Source organism: Triplophysa rosa, linkage group LG18, assembly GCF_024868665.1.
Source record: "Triplophysa rosa linkage group LG18, Trosa_1v2, whole genome shotgun sequence".
Taxonomy (NCBI): domain Eukaryota; kingdom Metazoa; phylum Chordata; class Actinopteri; order Cypriniformes; family Nemacheilidae; genus Triplophysa; species Triplophysa rosa.
Genome location: NC_079907.1, coordinates 5640386 through 5661768, shown reverse-complemented (window position 1 = coordinate 5661768; position 21383 = coordinate 5640386). Strand labels below are relative to the sequence as shown.

The 21383-nt window shown below is 38.3% G+C and overlaps 1 protein-coding gene across 6 annotated transcripts in view; it reads left to right on the top strand.

The window, feature by feature from the left end:
• The first annotated feature begins 2418 nt into the window (after positions 1-2418).
• Positions 2419-21383, top strand: part of qki2 (QKI, KH domain containing, RNA binding 2) — a 34824-nt gene continuing 15859 nt past the window's right edge. For 2 of the 6 annotated variants that reach the window (XR_008964751.1, XM_057357760.1), the window contains exons 1-3: positions 2425-3197; positions 11761-11903; positions 17337-17453. Coding sequence is in view for 5 of the 6 variants with exons in the window: in XM_057357760.1 (XP_057213743.1) it covers positions 3056-3197; positions 11761-11903; positions 17337-17453 (402 nt within the window). In the remaining variant the exon portion in view is untranslated. Of the gene's footprint in view, positions 3198-11760; positions 11904-17336; positions 17454-21383 lie in introns of all 6 variants that reach the window. The other 4 variants (XM_057357758.1, XM_057357761.1, XM_057357759.1 and 1 more) reach the window with 4 other exon arrangements.

Here is a 21383-nt window from a genome sequence, read left to right as displayed (position 1 = left end):
AAAAAGCAGCAGTAATGAAACAGCCTGTTCTCTCACCAGTCCGTTAATTACTTCTGTATTTATTTAGCGCTTGTGCTTTGGTGATGGGAGGCCCTAGGGATTGTCTGACTCCCATGCTAAATAGCCTGCATTCCAATCCCTTGATGCCCGGGTTAATACCATCCCCTACTTTCATCTCCACGGCCTGCCAAATTAGCACCCATCGAACTCTCCGTAGTGAAAAATAAGGAGAAAGCACAGCACCCAGGAGGAACTTCCGTTCAAAGTAAATGGTTTAGCCCCAAACCAAAAAAACCCCACACAGGTGGGCCTTATCTTAAATGGTGCGAGAATAAATCTAAACTCTTTCATGTTTTGTTTTGTACCGTTGAGCCACCATCAAACAATATAAAAACATGTAAACATATATTTACTTGAGAAGCAAAGATGTGTTTGATAACAAGAAAATGTGCCATTGTTTATTCAACAGCTTGAGCTCTTTCTCTACTGTTCTTGAATCTGTGCTTTCCCTGGTTTTCACATAGCTGTATAAAACAGTGCATGCATAAATCTGATCTTAGGTCAGCTTTTCATCGCCAAACTCTACCTGCTGGAGGGACTCTCTTTTCGGTCTTTAGCTGTTGTGAGAGCAATAGCTGAAGTTTGTGTCCATCTGCATAAGAATGCTGGCCACTTCACAGAGGAAGGAGGAGGGTCGGGGGAATGGATGAAAACTTTTCCTGTTCCCCTCAAACTCTTTCATTCCCTCTCCCCTTTTTATCAAGTCTCTGCTGGGTTGTTTCACAGACTCCTACCTGAATATATTCTATCCGTGCCAGTTTCTGAAATGAAACCTGCAGATAAAATGTGGGTTTTATTTATTTTTAGTTTGCACACATGTGCTTTTAACATTATAACCTTATCTGTTAAACAGTGACCATACTTAAATAGTTGTTATTGCAGCGGAATGCAAAAAAATATATGTACTTTTTTGCTTCCTCATATCAATAGTTGTACTTGTTTGGCAATGCTTACACAAATTTCCTATTAAAGGGGTCATATGGCGCGAATACATGTTTTTCTGTGTTTTTGGTGTGTTATAAGTTGCCTGTGCATGTATTAGACACGTACAATTGCAAAAATTTAAGTGTCGGAACAAAAGATGCACTCTATCTAAAAGCGAAACCCAGACCTGCCTGAAACGCCTCGTGTAACCACACCCCCACAAATCTACGTCAGTTCGTGGTATGATTTGACTAAGACCACCCAAATGTAAACGCAAGTAAGGTGGTCGTACCTGTCAGTACAATTGCTTTGGAACCTGATGTTCCAAATATGGTAAGAGGCGTTACATTTCCGTCACACGCTTGCAGTATTCGACCAATCACTACGCACTGGATAACTGGCCAATCATAGCACACCTCGCTTTTCAGAGCCATGAGCTTTGTAAAAAATCTGCGCGTTTCAGAGAGGCGGGGCAAAGAGGAGATACAAACATGCATGGTATGTGGAAAATACAGCATTTTTTAACCTTAAATCGTGTATACACATTGCATTACATCTAAATCAAACGATAATATTTGTTTTAGCCGTGTCATATCACCCCTTGAAAAGTAAAGTAAGGGATTACTCTTATTTTTCTGTAATTTAATTACAGTTACTTTTGATGTAATTAAACGAAATACTTTGTGTAATATATGTGTGTGCAATAGTGGAATTGACATCAAAATTCAAAGTCTAACTTTAAAATCTGTGCTTTAATGTATAATTCTCACATTTGTAATACTTTGGTCAGTTAATTAATAAGAGTACTTTATATAGTTTAATATTATTTATTTGAATGAATTAAAATAGCCCTTTCATGCCTATCCTTGAATCACTTAACTAATCAAGGTTGATGTAGGATATAGAAAGTAATAAGTAATAAGTAACTAAATACTTTTTGGAAAGAGTAATTTGTACAGTAATCTAATTACAGTATTGAATATGTAATTAGTAACTAGTAATTAATTACTTTTTGAGAGTAACTTACCCAACACTGGTGGCAAGTAATATAACAATTTATTTGATATTTTATTCATACTGACATTTTATTATATGTAATTGTATTAAATTAAATTAAAGCGACTTAACACGTTTGGGCCACAACGTTTGTCAAGGTTGTTGCCACTGAAAACGTCTATAGTTTTGATAGATTGATTGCCATATAGTTTTAAAACCAAATGCTGTGGTTATTGTGATAAAACCTTATTAAATTTGGTGGTTTTACTACAAAAAAACAATGGTTACTATAGTTAAATGGTTAATATTTTTAAAAGATGGTCTGTAGCAAAATGACTTATAAATCAATAAGCGAATGGGAGCTCAGTACAATATGTATACAGATTGTGTGCGTGCATGGTTGTATCTGCGTAAGAGAAAAAGAGAAAGACAGATTGTACTGTACAAGTTTCTCCTCCCATAGGCGACTTCGCACGATGGCAATGTTGAGCAATGTAGCGTTGATCAAGATCATGTGACAGACAGACAGACACTCAACAGCACTGATCATAGAAACATCAGGAGTTTCCACAGCGCGCGGCGACACACACTGAACATTGCGCTGCTGTAAACCGTTATTCAACTTCTGTCTGAACGGCGGCTCGGTGAAAGTGCTGGAGTGAAACTACATGGAACAGCCTGGATCTAAAAAACGGTTGGGGGACGATAAAAACATCCGAAGGTTGAAGTGAGTGAGTGAGACGCGCAAATCTCAGCGGGCATGCGGGAGTTTTTGGAGTTATTTGACGGCAAACATTTCGCAAACATTTAAGAACTGTCGGGAAGGTTTTTTTTTCCGTTTTTGCTTCAAGTTCAACGAAAAACTAAACCGTCAGCTCATGGTTGTGGGTGATTTGCAACGTTGTGTTTGAAAAAGTAGCAGCACCAAGGCAAGGCAAGACTTCGTTTACTGGAGTAACGTTAAATAAAACGGGGGAAACAGATTAAATCCCTCCGTCCGGCGTTTTTGTGGGGGAAGTCGTGTATTTTTCCGTAACTCGTGTATTGCTTGAAGGCTTTTGAAGGTATTTCAAACATGGTTGGGGAAATGGAAACGAAGGAGAAGCCCAAGCCGACTCCTGATTATCTGATGCAGCTCATGAACGACAAGAAACTGATGAGCAGCCTGCCAAACTTCTGCGGCATCTTCAACCATCTCGAGCGACTCTTGGATGAAGGTGAGAGGATTTCATTTGTTTGTTTAAACATAAAGCAAGGATGTGTTTTGTGGGTTAAGGGTATACGCAAATTGTCTTGGTCAAATGGCGGTGATACTTTAGCAAAAATATGTCCTACATTTGTGTTGTGGTTTGTTTGACATCTGAATGCCCTTCTTAACATGACAGAAAAGTAGTGTCAGATTGTAGTGTAACCATCTTTGTTTGTGAAATTACATATTTTTTGTCTAAACATCACATAGGCATAGCAAACCCAACATTGATAAATGTAAACTCACCAACATTTGGGAAATTATATCATGGTTTTATTAAAGTAGCCTAAAGGTATAGACAGTTTGATAACCATTTGTATTACCATAGATTTACTACAAATATCATTGTTAAGTTATGATTACTGTAGTAAACCATGATTCATCTTTGTAATGGCGTACATAGTCTTGCATAGTTGTAGTCTATATAATAATAGGCTACATAGAAATAATCATGTGGTCATTATTTAAGATAAAACAAAATAAAATATTGTACAGGGAAAATTGCCCTTAGAGAGGACAATATTTTTTCAGGCGACCTTCGACGGGCGTAAAATGCCCGTCCTGGGACACACACGTGAGTGTAGCTGTGTTTATCCAAACCCAGAAAGTTCTGTTGTATGGGTGTCTGATGTCACCAGGGGGCGCTCTCCAGTTCATCAGTGGGGCGTGGAGCCTCAAATCACCCCTAAACATGGATACCAGTTCCTATGTGCTTCATTCCTCAAAAGTTTGGGGCATGAAAAGTGGTGGCACACTTTTATTCTCAGATCGGGTTGGGTCTTTTGAAAAATCACTGATTTTCAGCTAAAAATGAGTGGATGAATTTGAGACAATAAGAAAAGTACATGTTTGACATTTTTTGTTTCGCTTAGATGAATAACAGACCCACATGACCCGGATATGTTGATACCTCTGTAAGTGCATCACAAGTTCAAAAGGACAATACGATAACAGATTATCTGTCTGGACCCTTCAGACATTCCTGATATTGTGAAACAGGTCCTTTTGGGTTCAAAGTAAAATTTGAGTTCATCTTTGACATATTTCAGGTAAACACATCTGATATTAAAAACAGAGATCTTGCTTATGTGCTCTCTCTCTGTTATTTTAATCACAGAGCACGTGGCCCTGGTTTATTTCACTCTCCGTTTAATGCCGATAATCCAGTGTAATAATATAAAGGTTAATGCTGCAGTACTTCCACAGAGCGTAGGGTGATCTGATTAGCCATTATTTTCATAGGATTTTGTCATTCATAGTACAGTGAAGTCCGTCTGGTTCACTGGTACGCTGAATCTCTGGACATTCATCATGCTGGCATGGCATGCTGAAGTATGTGTGTCATAAATAACTTTCCTAAGCTTAGGGTTTTCAGTTCCTCTCTTTAGAGCTAATTTAGCCTTGCTTGCTCTTTTCAGCCAAGTGAACTGCAAACTGATTCGAGTATATGAACTGAAATGACGATCAGCATAAAATAGGTGGAAGTTTAGTTTCTTTTAAAGATTTTGAGACAGCTGTCCCACCAATGACACATGGGTTTGCAATGACCCATGCATGTTTTTCGCTGTAGACTTTTATTTGACTTGTATGTAAGCATTATTTTTAGGGTGTCTTTGTATAAGCTTGGTATTTGCTTGGGCATTTTTTATATCCACCTATAAGTTTGCAGTTTAGTGTTTATATTTAATACTTCAGCTTTTATTTATTAGTTTATGTTTTTCAATGTTCTTAATTTGTATTTCGATATGCAGTGTTCACCATAAGCCACTGCTGTCTGAACGGTCTTTGTTAATACCTGCCATTGCATGTTATGTTGAACAACTCATATTTAAGTATCTGCCATTTTGAGTTCATTGCTCTGGGTGGTGTGAAGACCCAGTGTGTTTTCAGAGCAGTGCTTGGTTTCTTCGCACGTCTTTGTGTTTCCTTGGAGGAGCAGAGATTCTGCTGATATGCTGCTAATTGAATTATCGACTAATTAAGCCATCATAGAAGAGAATTTCTGGGAGAGGATCCAGAAACAATGTTAAAGCTCTCTTTGAACACATTGGCTTTACTGTATATCATTTAGATATACAGAAGGACTGTAGCACCCTAGAGGTACCATCTAGTGATTCAGAGTCTGTATTTTTGTTCTGCAACAAATTGTGTATTGATAAACCCCCCCAATTGTCTTTAATTATTGCATAAGGTTAATCATATTAGGTCTGCTTTAAAGTAATCACCTAAAAGGAACATTCTGTCATCATTTACTCACCCTCTTGTCGTTTCAAACCTGTGTGACTTTCTTTCTTGTGTAGAACACAAAAGATATTTTGAAGAATTTTGGTAACCGAACAATGGCGGTAATAGAGGTCTGTATTTCGTATAAATGTGCATGAGGTAAATCGTACAAAAACAAATGAATATTATAAAAAAGAAATGGCTCATTCTAAGGTAATAAAAACATAACGCTTCATCATGTAAGGTTTTTATACACCACTGAAGACATAGTTATGTATGTTATTTTGCATTTCTGTCAATAGATCCTCCAAAAAATGACACACAGCACTTTTAAAGGGGTCATATGACACGGGTAAAACGAATATTATTGTTTGTTTTAGATGTAATGCAATGTGTATACACGATTTAAGGTTCAAAAACGCTGTATTTTCCACATACCGTGCATGTTTGTATCTCCTCTTTGCCCCTCCTCTCTGAAACGCGCAGATTTTTTACAAAGCTCATGGCTCTGAAAAGCGAGGTGTGCTATGATTGGCCAGTTATCCAGTGCGTAGTGATTGGTCGAATACTGCAAGCGTGTGACGGAAATGTAACGCCTCTTACCATATTTGGAACATCAGCTTCCAAAGCAATTGTACTGACAGGTACGCCCACCTTACTTGCGTTTACATTTGGGCGGTCTTAGTCAAATCATACCACGAACTGACGTAGATTTGTGGGGGTGTGGTTACACGAGGCGTGCAGGTTTCGGTGAGCATTTGCTTTTAGATAGAGTGCATCTTTTGTTCCGACACTTAATTTTTTTTGCAAATTTACGTGTCTAATACATGCATGGTTAACACACCAAAGACACAGAAAAACACGTATTCGTACCATATGACCCCTTTAATGCTAACTAGCCACCTCGCAAATAGTATTTGCCGTGAGATTGTGTTTGATAGTTTGTTTTTTGGCATCTTGATTCAGTTGCAAATCTATTACTTAAATTGGCAAATCTGGTGCTTTGTGAAATGCATTTTCTAAAGGGGTGAAAATTGCTTGAGACAAAAATGTTATGAAATGTTGAGTTCTTGACCTCTGATTGTCCTCGCATAACGTTCTTCACAGTTAAGCTCTAAAACATGGTTTTCTGTTCATCCCTTTCATACATACCAACACATAAGCGATTATTAGACGTCACCCTCTGACCTATATGCATCATATGACCATGACAGGGACACACACACAGGCATTCTCACAGTATAATGGAGGAAAGATCACATGATGATTCACATATCTTCTACCATTTCACGATTGTTAGAGTTGTTGAATACGAAGAGAAGAGAAGTGTGTGTGTTTCAGTTGTTCACTTTACATGTCTAATTGTGTACCTATTAGTTACCATTTGCATAGGCATCCTAGGGCAAGCTTGCTCTCCTGAAATGTCTTTCATCATTAATGTGTGTGTGAGCAAATGTGGTTAGTGTGTATATCTGTGTGTGTGTTTAACTCGGAGTAACCTTTTCATCTCAGAATACATGTGACATGCGTGGTCTTTGATTTTGGACTGCATTAAGCCATTACCACATCAGCCTCATCCCGTGACGCAGACAGAACAAGACGCGGGGATACTCGAGGGAACCAGTTTGTGGATTGAGGGCAGACAGAGTAGACAGCCTCTCTCAAACTCCATGAAAGTGCAGGACAAATATTGCAAAATTTACAGAATATAAGTATAAACTTCTATAAACTTCATGTTTAGCTTCCAGAGTGTGGTGGAGCGAGAATTGGGTTGCAGTTCGCAACATCACTACTAGATGCTGCTGAATTTCATACACTGGACCTTATACTGTAGTCAGTCCTTCAATAGTACTCTGTGAAATATTTTTCTTGAAAGGTGCCTGTGCCGTCTTTCTGTAAAATAAATGCCACTCGGAGTGGTTTGATGTTATTTGTTGTCTGTTGAAAGAGTAAGTGTGTCAGTTCATTCTCAGGTCAAATCTTTGCTTCGTGTCAAATCGCAGGTCTCGTTTGTTTGTGAAGATGTTTTTCAGATTGACTTCCCACGTCTCTTCCTCTTTGTCTCCCTTTGGCAGTTATCTTTAGGATAAAAGTGTTGATTATTGGATGTTTTCTCTGATCTCATCATCTTCTGCTCTTTTCTCAGACAGCTCTGTTCCCTCTGTTAAGACCCAATACTTATCTCCCATTTAACTGCCAGTTTTCCTAATTGTAGCTCTTCAGAGCTAAAATCAGTCTGCATGGTTCCAACACAGCAGCATGACATCATGATGATGTCATAGTTTGCCAATTTTCATCTTGTTTTCAGATTTATGTGCAATAAGCACACGCACTTATTGTATGACAATTATGTCATCATTTATCTACTCTCATGTTGTTTCAAATGCACATGCTGTTTCCCATTTGGAACAACTTGAAGGTAAGTAAATAAATGACATTATTCATTTTGTTTTGATCTATTGAGTGTCAACAGGAAGCAGCGAAAGAGCATCTTTTTTTTAATGAAACGAGTCTGTCAGTTGACATTCCAGGATGTTTTATGCGTGATCTAAGTCACAAGTTCCCGGTTAAAACGGCAGCGGTTGAAATAGCAGGAATGTTCTCTGAGGCTGAACACAGCTTCCATTTTGAAGATATATTAGTAAATGAGAATATTGTTATAGTATGTGAACGTTTGTTTTTACGCTAGCGCTAACAGTTTGACAATTGCGGTAACTGTGGAGTCTGTTGTCTTCTCCATTTTTTGGCAGTGTGCGAGTATCCAGATGGTTTCTCTGTTTGAGCTCTACTCTTTCATCCCTCTTGCAACCTTTTCTGTCTTTTTTGCCTTTCTTTATCATGTTTTCTCTGTTCGTCTCAGCGTCTCTCGTCTCTCCCACATTGCCGCAGATGGCCGACACTAGTGTCTGTGTATGCGAGACTGAAATGATCTGTTTCTGTTCCAAAGCGTTAAAATTAGTTGCACAAAATATGTGTATATAATTAGTATTTTCCCATACTGCTCCATTTGGTTTTCTGTAGATTTACTTAAATAGATCAATTAAAGGGACAATTCACCCAAAAATAAAAATTCTGTCATTTATTAACTCACCCTTGAGTTGTTCAAATCTGTATTAATTTCTTTGTTCCACCATTGACTACCATAGTAGGAGCAATTACAATGGTAGTCAAAAGTGCCCCAGAACTGTTTGCTTTACTACATTCTTCAAAATATCTTCTTTTGTGTTCAACAGAACAAAGAAATTTACCAAGTGATTTTCGATTCCAAATTGTCCCCCCAACTTGTGTATAGAACTGGTTCTCGCCATGAATGGGCTCTATGCATGCGTGACTTCCGGTTGGGGAGACTTAAAGCAGAGAGAAATGGAAAAATTAAATCGTTAAATCGACTAATCGTTTACAAAATAAAAGTTTTTGTTTACATAAAATATGTGTGTGTACTGTATATAATAATTATGTATATATAAATACACACACATCCATGTATTTTAAGAAAAATTATATATGTGTATATTAAATATGTATGTTTATATACAATATAAATTAAATATAAATATAAGAATGTTTATACATGTGCAAATATTTCTTAAATATATACATTTATGTGTATGTATTTATATATTTATAATTATTATATACAGTACACACACATTTTATGTAAACAAAAACTTTTATTTTACAAACGATTAGTCATGATTAATCGTGTGACAGCCCTAGATGATGAATAATGAATAATGACCAATACCAATAAACCAATAAACAAACAAACCATTTTTCCTACTATGGTAGTCAATGGTGGCCAAGAACTGTTTGGTTAGAAAATAAATTCTTTCAGGTTTGGAACAGCTTGAAGGTGAGTAAATGAAGACAGGATTTTCTTCTTTCCCTTTTTTGGTGAACTGTTCCTTTAACCAGAATGCCCATTTCCTATCATGAATAGTTTGTGCACACACTCCACTTGGTATCTCCACTTTTTCTGTTGTTTTTCTGAATCTGATTATATGTGAGACAACTTCTCAAAGTCTTATGTAACGGCACACACTGTGAAGTAGTGTTTGGTTGAGTAACCACTTTGTCTTCATGTAGCGTCCTGCGTGGTCTGAAGACAGCCATTTCTCGCAGGCAACACCACTTTTGTTCGCTAAATGACAGGAATGTGTCTCACACCTCACATCAGAACAAGTGCCGTTCAGCCAGCACAAATCTTGGATTTCCCTTTTTTTTCAATTTCCATGAAAAATATGTAGAGTGCTTCCAAATTTCCACAAGTGATTTCATCCTTGAAATAAGCTAAAGGTGTCAGTTAGTACGAAGTCGAAGCAGACGCATGACGGTGTGTTATTAGTAAATAACAGTGACTGTATAGGTTATCTGTGGCTCTGCGTGTTTAAAGGGCAGGAGATCTGTTGGCATTACAGGGGTGATATTTATGTCTCGGTGATGTAGTCGTGGTGTGCTTCCATACCAGACCAAGTGCATCATACTGTAGTATCGAGACGTAGACTCCAATGACAGTTAACAAACACAAACTGTAATCAAAGACGTCTTGCTCTCTCTCCCTCTCCCTCTCTCTCTCACACACACACACGCACGCACGCACGCACACACACACACACAAACACACAAACACACACAGACTCAAATCGCATTTATATATAAATAATGGTCTTCAGCAGCAGTAGGAAGGACTCTTTGTGTCTGTAGTGGCTTTGGAGTTTTGACCAGATGCATGTAATGTTTGTTTTTAGCGCATTTGATGGTTGTTCTAATAACAGCCAAACTGAAGGTGGAAATTATATGTCACCTTATATATCATCTCAGCTGTTCTGCGAGGAAGAATATCTGTGATGAGAACAGGCAGTAGTACATGCGTATTTATATCACATCTCTAGCTTGAAGATATATCTAAAAATATTATTACATTTGTAGAATTAGATTACATTACTTTTGCTCTTATACACTAAGTAGTCTACACGTGCTCCTTAGTAAACCTTGGCAAAATGTTGCTTTTTATATCGCCAGCAAGATCATGTAGGTTTTACACAAAACCAAACTTAAACTTCTGGCAAAACCAATGATTTCACATTCATGTCCACTTAAAAAGGCAAAACGTGTAACTCAGTCACCCTAGGCTAAAGCTTTTAAAAGCCTTATTGTGACATTTAGATTTGTTTCATATTGATCCCTGCTGATTTCATATTGCGGCGGTTTTCGTCAGCTTTGATAACCAATGATAACGTGTTACCATGCAGGCAGTGAATTATTATAGACATCACAGATCAAAGAACCATGTGTTAGGGAATTCTCTCAGATGGTGTCATGCCTAAAGCATGTGTTGATTTGAGTGTACAGTAAGTGTGCATGTGTTCAGTAAATTCAGACACATGCTTGTGGAAACGGTCCTCATTCGTTGGACCTTTGTGGGTGTGGCTTTAAAGAAAGCCTACTGAGTACTGATGGGTTATTGCAATTCAGATCTTGTTGTTTTTCTTTTTTTTGCTGTATATTAGGAAGGTCCGATGGGAGGCTGTGGCTAGCTCGGCTCTGGGTTATATTGCGGTCATATTTATCTACAGACTTTGATGTTGTCATTTTGAGCCATATTATACATCAGTGAAAATCCATTCTAATATACTTCTTCTGCTTCCCAATATCTTCCAGAGAGCTTTTGTTAAATAATAATTATGGCCTAAGTCTTTTATGCGGGTCTCTTTGGAACTTCATGGTTTGGACCAGAGAGCATTCAGAGGGCCGGTGTCTGATTCACTTTTTGCGAATGCACATCATGGCTGGCTGGGCTCTTTTGCCCTTTAGGAGTTATTTTGAATTAGTTGCGTGAGCTCATTGAGAGTTTTCCAAGTTGCTTGAAACAGAAAGTTGTTAGTAATAAAAAAGTTGCGAACTTTAGTGCTTCGTGTATCAGCCATGTTTTATATGCGAGAACTTTAATATTTACTGCAAAGCAAAACATGTAGCGATGGGATTTTCTTTAGCTTTCTCATGTTTTATTTTAAAGGAATTGTTCACTTTTTTACTGTGGCGGAAGATGGCCTTATATACATTAATTTTGGGAAAAAGAGTGCCTAAGATATTCCATCAGAAATTAACCTTTTGTGTTCCTCAAAAAAAAAGGTTTTCTGGTTTTGAACATGAGGCTGAATAAACATTAACAGAATTTTCAATTCGGGGTGAATTTATTTTTCCTTGCAGCCTTTGAATGTTTTGTCCATTTTCTTTCTCACGCCTTCCAGAACTTATTTCCCAGAGCTTCTTTGTATAATTGAGTTTTTATTGTGTGTGTTTGGCAGAGATCGGTCGGGTACGGAAGGACATGTACAATGACACGCTGAACGGCAGCACAGACAAAAGGACGTCTGAACTCCCGGACGCTGTGGGGCCTATCGCACAACTCCAAGAGAAACTCTATGTGCCTGTCAAAGAGTACCCAGACGTAAGTATATACACCCAGCAGTCACAGTGTTAACCCATAAATAACTGTGTAATAAAAGTATTGTAACAATAAATGACAAATTTGATATGCAAGTATGCGTCTGTGTTTCAAAGCAAAGCAAACGTGATAAGAAAGGTACATGCAGTCAACAGATCATTAAAGCTGTTATCATCACATTCACGGTTTTGGAATTGGAATATACATGCACTTTTTCTTACCTTTTGTTTAATCTAGACTTTAAATGCATTCACAAGCCGAACAGTACTTGTAAATAAAACAAAAATGGTGTATTTATCATTACTAACATAGACTTTTGTAGATAATTCAAATAACTGGAATCTGGAATTCTGTCTATGAAAATTCGATGTCAATACATTATGTCAAGAAGTCTATTATCACAGGTGTGTCCTAGGGGACGAGCGTTTTCTTGTTTGTGCTTTGATTGTCTAACTGCAGCTGTTGACTCGGGGGAGCAGGAGATGCCTGCAGTAGACCAGATCCAATTAACTCGTCCCTACCAAGACAGCAATAATCAAAAGACAATAATTAGCGTGGTAAAAATTGCTTAATGCCACTGTTTGGTGACTCACAGCCTGCCTGTTATTTATACATCGCAGCTTTCAAATCTTTTCTAGTCATAGTTCACCCAAAAACCCACAGAGAAAAGATATTTGGAAGAATGCTTGCAACCAAACAGTTCTTGGCCACCAGTTACAACCATTTTAGCAAAAATTGCTTTATAAATGTCCTTGTTCTGTTGAACAGAAAAGAAGATATTTTGAAGAATGTAGGAAAGCAAACCGTTCTGAGGCACTTTTGACTACCATTGTCATTTTTCCTACTATGGTTGTTAATGGTGGCCAAGAACTGTTTGGTTGAAGCATTCTTCCAAATATCTTTCTCTGTGTTCATCAGAACAAAGGAATGTAAACAGATTTGGAAGACCTCAAGAATGAGTAAATAATGACAGGATTTTTATTTTTGGGTGTACTGTCCCTTTAACTAACTACTGCTACTGTTTTCGAAAAAAGAAAGAAATCGAAATAGGAAATCTAAAACAAAGTATTAGTACATCTCGTTCTAATGTTGGAAAAGTTGTTTTATTGTGTCAAGTAAACACATTTTGAAGGAAGAAAAGCTTTTGAATAGATTAGTCTGATGGATGACAACACAGAGGAGCGTTTGATTTCATGTCGGGTGTCTGGTGTATTAAATGTGGTACGTTTGACAACCTGCTAAGAATTTCCTTTTGCTGAGTGACTTATTGAGGTCGCAAACTTCATAAAGCAACAAAGTCATTGGGATCAACACAGCGCCATCCCAAGTGGGCCTTGTTCATGTGCGATATTTGCCAATTATTATTATTATTATTAGTCTGGCTCAACCATTAGTTTTATTCCCGTTGTAGGATTTTTACTTGCCTTGCACCATAAACATTATTTTTAGAATAATAAAACAATTATATAGAATATTTACATTTTTTCTTTCAAACATCCCAAACAATCCAACATTTATATTCAGTGTTTCCCACAGGATTTTGAGAGACTGTGGCACTGATGAATGATGTCACACACTAATTAGCATATTTGTGACGTCATCACATGCGTTTACTCTAGTGGTGTCACTCGAAATCTGTTTCGCTTATACTCTCTGATCTATCACGTTATATTGTATTTTAACACAACTTAATGCTATTTCATGTATTATCTGTTCTGTTGTCAGAAATAAAACGAGTATAAAATAGTGACTCAACACGACCCAATAATACCTCATGTTTAATCCAACCAGCTCTTCTCATCAATGTGTTGTTGTGGTATGTTCGCTTTTTTATTTTAAATGTGAGTGATTGTTTTATTGTGATCGTGTATAGCGGAGACAATTCGGCACCGTAGGGAGGGCGAGAGCTCGCACACAGACTCACACCAAGCACATAGAGAAAGGGTGTGTGGGAAACTCTGTGCTACACTCGGCTAACGTTAGCCTGGCTAGGTCGCTTATTTGACTTAAGAACATGGATAGAATGCATGAGTTGCAAACAAATATTGTGCAGATGACCTTGTTAATCATACTAACTTTTCGTTACGTCCTGAGAGACTCGGTCTGCCGTCTTTACTGTCGGTAGCATATGTGACTGTGGGAAACACCGCCACCTTTTAATTCAATTCACTGTCATGTGTAAGCGGCGCTTAGCGTCGAGGCGCTGCAGGCAACATGAGAGAAAGGCGCCAAGCTCATTGTCAAATCATGACAAATTTATTCGTGGCGGCCTGTGTTGATATTGGGGCAGTTCTCTCTAACCTAATGGTTAGAGAGTCGGACTCGTGACCAGAAGGTTGCCGGTTCGATTCCCAGGGCCGGCGGGTAACAACTGAGGTGCCCTTGAGCAAGGCACCTTACACCTACTTGCTCCCCGGGCGCTGCAGTGATAGCTGCCCACTGCTCCGGGGGTACGTGTGTTCACTACTCTCTGGATGGGTTAAATGCAGAGGTCACATTTCGTTGCCTTGTACCTTCGTACATGTGCAATGACAATAAATTGAATCTAAATCTAAAAAAATATATATTGTGGCGGGCCGCCACAAATAAATCAATGTATGGGAAACACTGATATTTCTTTCTTTTGCTTTTGTTTTTGCTATAGCTCAATATTTTACAGCTGTAATGCACTATATTAAACTTCATAAACACTTAAAATGGTCTCATTAAAGCCATTAAGGCCTTTTTGTCCCATCACTCTTTTTGCCAAGCCTTTTTTTGTCTTGTCATTGTCTTTTATAGATCTGTTAGAGACACAACAGATCCTCACCTTATCTCCTCCATCAATCATCAAATTTGTTTTGAGAGCGGCTTTGCTCTCCTTTAATAGAACCAGAGTGCTGATAATCCTTCTGAACCTTATCAGAGCTACCGGCACTCCTGCCCCAGCGTCAAGTGTGGGTGAGAGACACGCACTCTGTCCTCCACAGCCTGATTCTTTTGGAGAGAATGATCTAGAACATTAGCCCTGTCAGTGTGGTCCATGTGAAAACAAATGTGAAATTGATGGGAAGGTGAAGGGGTGGCGGTATGGTGATTTATTTTACTGTTCGGTATGCTCGCAGTGTCTCTATATAAAGATCCTTCGGAGAGACTCTTAAGATGATGTAAAGGTTTTATTTGATTTTTGTTAAAATTCTTTGCATTTTTTGATCATTGTAAATTGTTTCATTATTTTGATCAATTGTTTCATTACTCACCTTCATGTCATTTCAAACCTGTATGACTTGCTTTCTTCTGCATAACACAAAAGAAGATATTTTGAAGAATGTTGGTAACCAAACAACATTTATCCCCATAGACTTCCACTGTATGGACAAAAATCCACTCAAGATATCTATTTTGTGTTCCACAGAAGAAAGAGTAACATACAGGTTTTGAACAACACGAGAGTGAATAAATAATGACAGAATTAAAATTTTGGGGTAAACTGTCCCTTTAAATAGGTTCTGTCAGAATTCAGCACTTGTAAGTAGTTCTCAACGGGGGCAGTGGCCCAGCTGACTTTCAAGGGGGCCTCAGGATGACTAATAATTTAAAATTAGACAAGTGAGCATTGAAATACATTTTAAAGCAACTAAAAACTAGATATTTCGTATTATTTGTCCATTTCTATATTGAATGAACATATTTCCAGTTAATATCATGCTCTGGAATATTTTATTGGGCAGAAATTTTAAGTGTTTGTGAGCGGGAGGGGGGACTTTGAATATTATTGAATACTGTGGGGGCCTTGGAGTCCAAAACGATGAGAATCCCTGTTTTAGAGGGCATTTTATTGAGAAAGTAAAGTCAGAGTCATCAATATTTTCTGTCCCATTAAAACATTCAAAGACCGTAAATAAATTTGATTGCTGTTGTACCTTTAAGAAACATCCCCTTCATATGTGGACATAGGCAACAGCTGTTTTCTGTTGGTTCTATTCAGTTTTTCTTATTGTCCTTCAATAGCAATCTCTTGGCACTGTTAGTCACTTTGTATAAAAATATCTGTCAAATGCATAAACGTCAATGTAAAGCATTATCGCAATTACGCATCATGATTCAGCTAAAACAAATCTGACATCACTATTACGCTGCTTGGCAATCACTACCCACATAAACATTGCACAAAAACACAAATTACAATAATACAAGGAGTCAAGGATGCTGTCGGTCAGCCAGCCATCCAAACAGTTGCCTGATGCACTCAGTTCTAAATATACAGCACAGAGGCATCACGGTCCCCAGCAGCTGCGGACGGCCTGAGAGGACTTCAGCTTTAAAAGGAAGAGAATGCATTGTGACCCTGAGAGAGAGGCAGCTGCCTGGCTTATCACTCAGCCCTTGTGACAGATAAGGTTAAATGCTGAAAGAGCCAGACCGCAAACGCCAAAACCTGCTTGTCCTGGCCCTGTGTCTGTTAAAGGGCCTGACCGATAAATCACGCCAGGGGTCGAATCAAAGCCGGCCAGTCATTCACATCGCTTGACTGATGACTCCTTGAACCCGCAGTTTTATATCCCCTTTAGCTGGAAAGTATTGCGTGGTTTTGACTAATGCTTTTCAGATGTCACAGAGTACCATTTTTACAAGGCTTGAGCAGTGGAATTGGTTTTTATGGTTATTTTTTGTGCCTGTTATCTTATGGGAAGTGTAGAAATGGCTCCAAGGGGGGGAGAACGTTGAAATGTTTCACAGCTCAGTAGTAATATCTGGAGAGACTGCTCGACTCTACTGCCCTGATGTCATTTTCTCAGAGAGTGGAGGAATGTCACCAACCGATGATGCAAAGAAGTCCCAACGTTTGACAGGATCAATACACACGACTGTGAACTGCCTTCCCATAATACTTATATAATTATTTCAGTGTTGTCTGATCTCTTTGTTAACATTTTGTTTGTTTCATCTGATTTACGTCAAGAGCAATGTGAAGGTTTCCCAGTGGCAAATGGTACATTCCAAAACCACATTTGGTCTCTAGATGTTCCCCGCTCATAAAAGGGGATTAGACATTCCACACATTCTGCCAGGGTTTACTAAATCCCCCCTTGATTGAATTGTACAATTTTGTTACCATCCAGCACTTCACATTCAAGATCAACCAAAAGCTTCCATATGGGAGAATCATCAGATGAGGATGATGGTCTGTGTTTTTAGCCCTTAGGATGTGACCATCGTTCTCTATCTCTCGGTCTTAACCTTTGTTTTGAAACCCATGCGCACACTGTTTGAAACCAGTCAGTCTGTTATCAACTGTGTTGTATTATTGATAACAGGTTGATATTTGTTTGTTAACATGTTTGTTGTAGAACTTGTTACAGATCTTTAGCACTCACATGTTCTTGCCAGATGTGTGGAAATGCAGATGTCTGTGACTGAATGAACTCCCTATACCTTTTTGATGTCTCTTCACAGTTTAATTTTGTGGGAAGAATCCTGGGGCCCCGCGGCCTGACTGCCAAACAACTGGAGGCCGAGACGGGCTGCAAGATTATGGTGCGAGGAAAATGCTCCATGAGAGACAAAAAGAAGGTGAGCCTTTCTTTTTCTTTCGTTCGTTCGTTCGTTTGTACGTACGTCCATCCTTCCTTCTTTCTCCTTTCTTCTTACTTGTTCGTCTGTTCGTTTGTCTTTCTTTCTTTCTTTCTCTCCCTCCTTCCTTCCTTCTTTCCTCCCTCCCTCCCTCCCTCCTTCCTTCTTTCCTTTCTTTCTTTCTTTCTTTCTTTCTTTCTTTCTTTCTTTCTTTCTTTCTTTCATTCTTTTCTTTATTTCCTTCCTTCCTTCCTTCCTTCCTTCCTTCCTTCCTTCTCTTTCTTTCTTTCTTTCTTTCTTTCTTTCTTTCTTTCTTTCTTTCTTTCTTTCTTTCTTTCTTTCTTTCTTCTCTCTTTCTTTTTCCTTCCTCCTTTCTTTCTTCTTTCTTTCTCTTTCTTTCGCCTCTTCTTTTTCCTTCCTCCTCCATCCATCCATTCTTTCCTCATCTTTATCCTTCTTTCTTTCTTTCTTTCTTTCTTTCTTTCTTTCTTTCTTTCTTTCTTGCTTTCTTTCTTTGCTTTCTTTCTTTTCTTTCTTCTTTCTTTCTTTCTTTCTTCTCTTTCTTTCTTTCTTTCTTTCTTTCTTCTTTCTTTGCTTTCTTTCTTTTTTCTTTCTTTCTCTCTTTCTTTCTTTCTTTCTTTCTTTCTTTCTTTCTTTCTTTCTTTCTTTCTTTCTTTCTTTCTTGTCTTTCTTTCTTTCTTTCTTTCTCTCTTTCTTCTCTTCTTTCTTCTTTCTCTTTCTCTCTCTCTGTCTTTCTTCCTTTCTTTTCTTTCTCTCTTTTTCTTGCTTCCTTCCATGCCTTACTTTCTTTCTTCCTTTCTTTCTGTCTTTCTTTCTTTCTTTGCTTTCTTTGCTTTCTCTCTCTGTCTTTTCTTTCTTTTCTTTCTTTCTTTCTCTCTCTGTCTTTTTTTCTCTCTCTGTCTTTCTTTCTTTCTTTCTCTCTCTGTCTTCCTTCCTTTCCTTCCTTCCTTCTCTTTCTCGCTTTGTCTTCCTTTCCTTCCTTCCTTCCCTCTCCTCTCCTTCTTCCTTCTTCTTCCTTCCTCTTCTTTCTCTTCTATCTTCTTCTTCTGTCTTCTTTCGTTCTTCCTCTCCTTCCATTCTTCTCTTCTTCGCTTCTCTCTCCTTCCTTCCAACCTTCCATCCGTCCCTTCCTTCCTCCGTCCTTCTTTCGGCTTCCAATTCCGTCTTCTCTCTCTCTTATCTCCGTCTATCCTTTCTTTCTTTCACTTTCTTTCTTTCTTTCTTTCTCTGTCTTCCTTCCTTCCTTTCTCTCTTTCTCTTTCTCTCTCTGTCTTCCTTCCCTCTGTCTTCCTTTCTTTCTTTCTTTCTTTCTTTCCTTCCTTCCGTCCTTCCTTCCTTCCCTTCCTTCCTTCCTTCTTCCTTCCGTCCATGCATCCTTCGTTCCGTCCGTCCTTCCTGCCTTCCTTCCTTATTCTTCCCTTCCTTCTCTCTTTTTCAATTCCACTTTAATGGAATTCCTGTCTGTGACCGCATGGCCTTACCCAGTGTAGGACCGAGGCAGACGTTCCGCTTGCCTCCAAGGCTGCCTGACACAGAGGAAAAATGAGTGCCATTAGAGAAAGGAAAATGCTATTTTTCAAGCTTCACTTTTTTTTGCAGCGTGTACACCATTTAGTTTTTAACAATAGCAAGAATAGTACACAAAGTGCTACTAAAGACTGTTATGCTGTATGCTTTAATGGTATCTACATCTGAGATGTTTGATGTCATTCTGTCTAGAATAGAAGAGCAAACAGATACAGGCAACAACAGATACATGTGGGGTTCATACCAAGGGTGGTCTGTTTCATGCTCACACTGTTGTTAATAGAATAGAACTTTATTTAGGGAACAATGAAATACAGTTTAGCAGCTCTTCACGATTGTACAGTTATAAAATAAAATATATACAGTTGAATGTCAGAACAGCCAAGACCTACATACAGTACATAAACAAAGGTATATATACACACAATAATATAAAAAATAGAAATCCTCTGAGGTAGTGCAGTGCAGCAGAGTAATATAGTAGGGGAGGGTTTATTGCACATGTTGTGGTCCATCTTTCCCCAAACACGAGCAAAACATGTCGTCTTGCATAAAAAAAAAGTTTTTTACTCTTCATAACACAACTCGTACTGCCTACACAAGCGTGCACATGAAATACTAAGAGCGTACACAAAAATGTCTGTTTTCCAGGAATCGATGAGATTCTTCGTCGCTAATTCAGACTGATGGGGAATTAATGGAACACAATGAAGTGAGATGCCTCTAGCAAAGGGCCATTCTCTCACTGTTATTACACAACCCACGGTTATCGCACCAGCCCTCCGCAGAGATGCTTATGGAGGCTGTTTCATCAGTCAGGACAGACACGCAGACTTAGCGGCTCAGCATTCTTAGCCAGACAGGCTGCCCGGACGTCTAGTAAGCGCAGAACAGACAATTACAAACGAAAGTTAAAACTTCAGCTGTTTCTTCAAGTTTGACACGGTTGTTTTGTGACAGCACACGCTAGGGGCCTGTTTTAAAAAGGCTGTTGTCGTAATAGCTTGTCTGAATAAAATCTGTGAAGAGGGTTGTGGAATATTGTGCTAGATTAGATGTTGAAATCATCGAGCACTTGTAGTGAAAACTTTCTGTGTTACGGACAGAGATTTATATTTAAATCCTCTGAAAAGTATGGCAAGCAAGGATGAGAAGAAAACGGGGAAATTCATCATTTTTCAATTCAATCATTTTTCTTTCCTTAAATTAGGTTTACGGTCACATTCTGTGTGATAACAGGGTGGGTTTAGCGTTAGGGGTTCAAAAATGTTGGAAAGTTGACCTATTTGTCAGATATGGTGACCCATACCCGAAATGTGACCTCTGTATGTAACCCATCCAGAGAGTAGTGAACACACGCAACATTTACTTTTGTACGGGAAGGAGCAGAATAGACATTCCTATTTTTGTTCCACCGATAAAAGTTAGTCATAGGAGTTTAGAAAGCCGTTGTGGTCAGTAAATGATGACAAAATATTTATTTGTTGGTGAACCATTCCTTTAACAACAATCTGCCATGTTTATTTTGTCACATGATGGAGTGGCTTGTTTACAAGCCCAATTGTAATTCAGATCATACAGCTGTGGAAAAAATTGAAAGACCATTTCAAGACTTCATTTTTAAAATTACTATTTATAGGTACGTGTTTTGGTAAACTGATCATTCTTGTTTCATTCTGTGAACTTCTAATAATATTTCACCCAAATTTCACTTAAAGAACAAAAAAATATTGTTTCCTTTGCATTTATTTGCAGAAAATGAAAACTGGAGAAACGGGTCAAAATAGCAGAAAAGATGGTCTGTATTTTTCCAGACCTCAAATACGGCGAAGAAAACAAGTTCGTATATTCACCTTTAAGCAAAACAACAGTAATATTTGTATTTAGGAAAAGTTAAAAAAATGATTGCTGTTGGATGACTTTGTCACTCCTGAGGTTTGATTTTGTTGAATTTCAACAGACACTGGACTGGAATGGCCACAACACATTTAGAAATGCTGGTTAAATGAAAATTTGAAATGGTCTTAATTTGTTTCTGCGGCTGTATGTTGGGTTCACAAGTTTGTTGGTCGCAAATGAATTATAATTTTTTGACTGTTGGAAGTCTGTATTTGAATATAACTCTAAAATAGACCAAGGTGCGCCGTGTTAGGTGCTTGAGAGGTTTTGCTTAAATCATAATGATATGAACTTTATGTGATTTATAGCTTGTTTTGGATTGGCCTTTAACGTTGATCTATAGGCATAGTTGTAGATCTATAATTAAGCGCATCATACTGGCATCTTCCTTTTTAGGATTTGCTGTGTTGTGCACAAAACGGCAGACCCTCAAAAGTAGGCCAAAGAATACCTCTATGCATTGTGCAGTTGCTTTGATTCCAG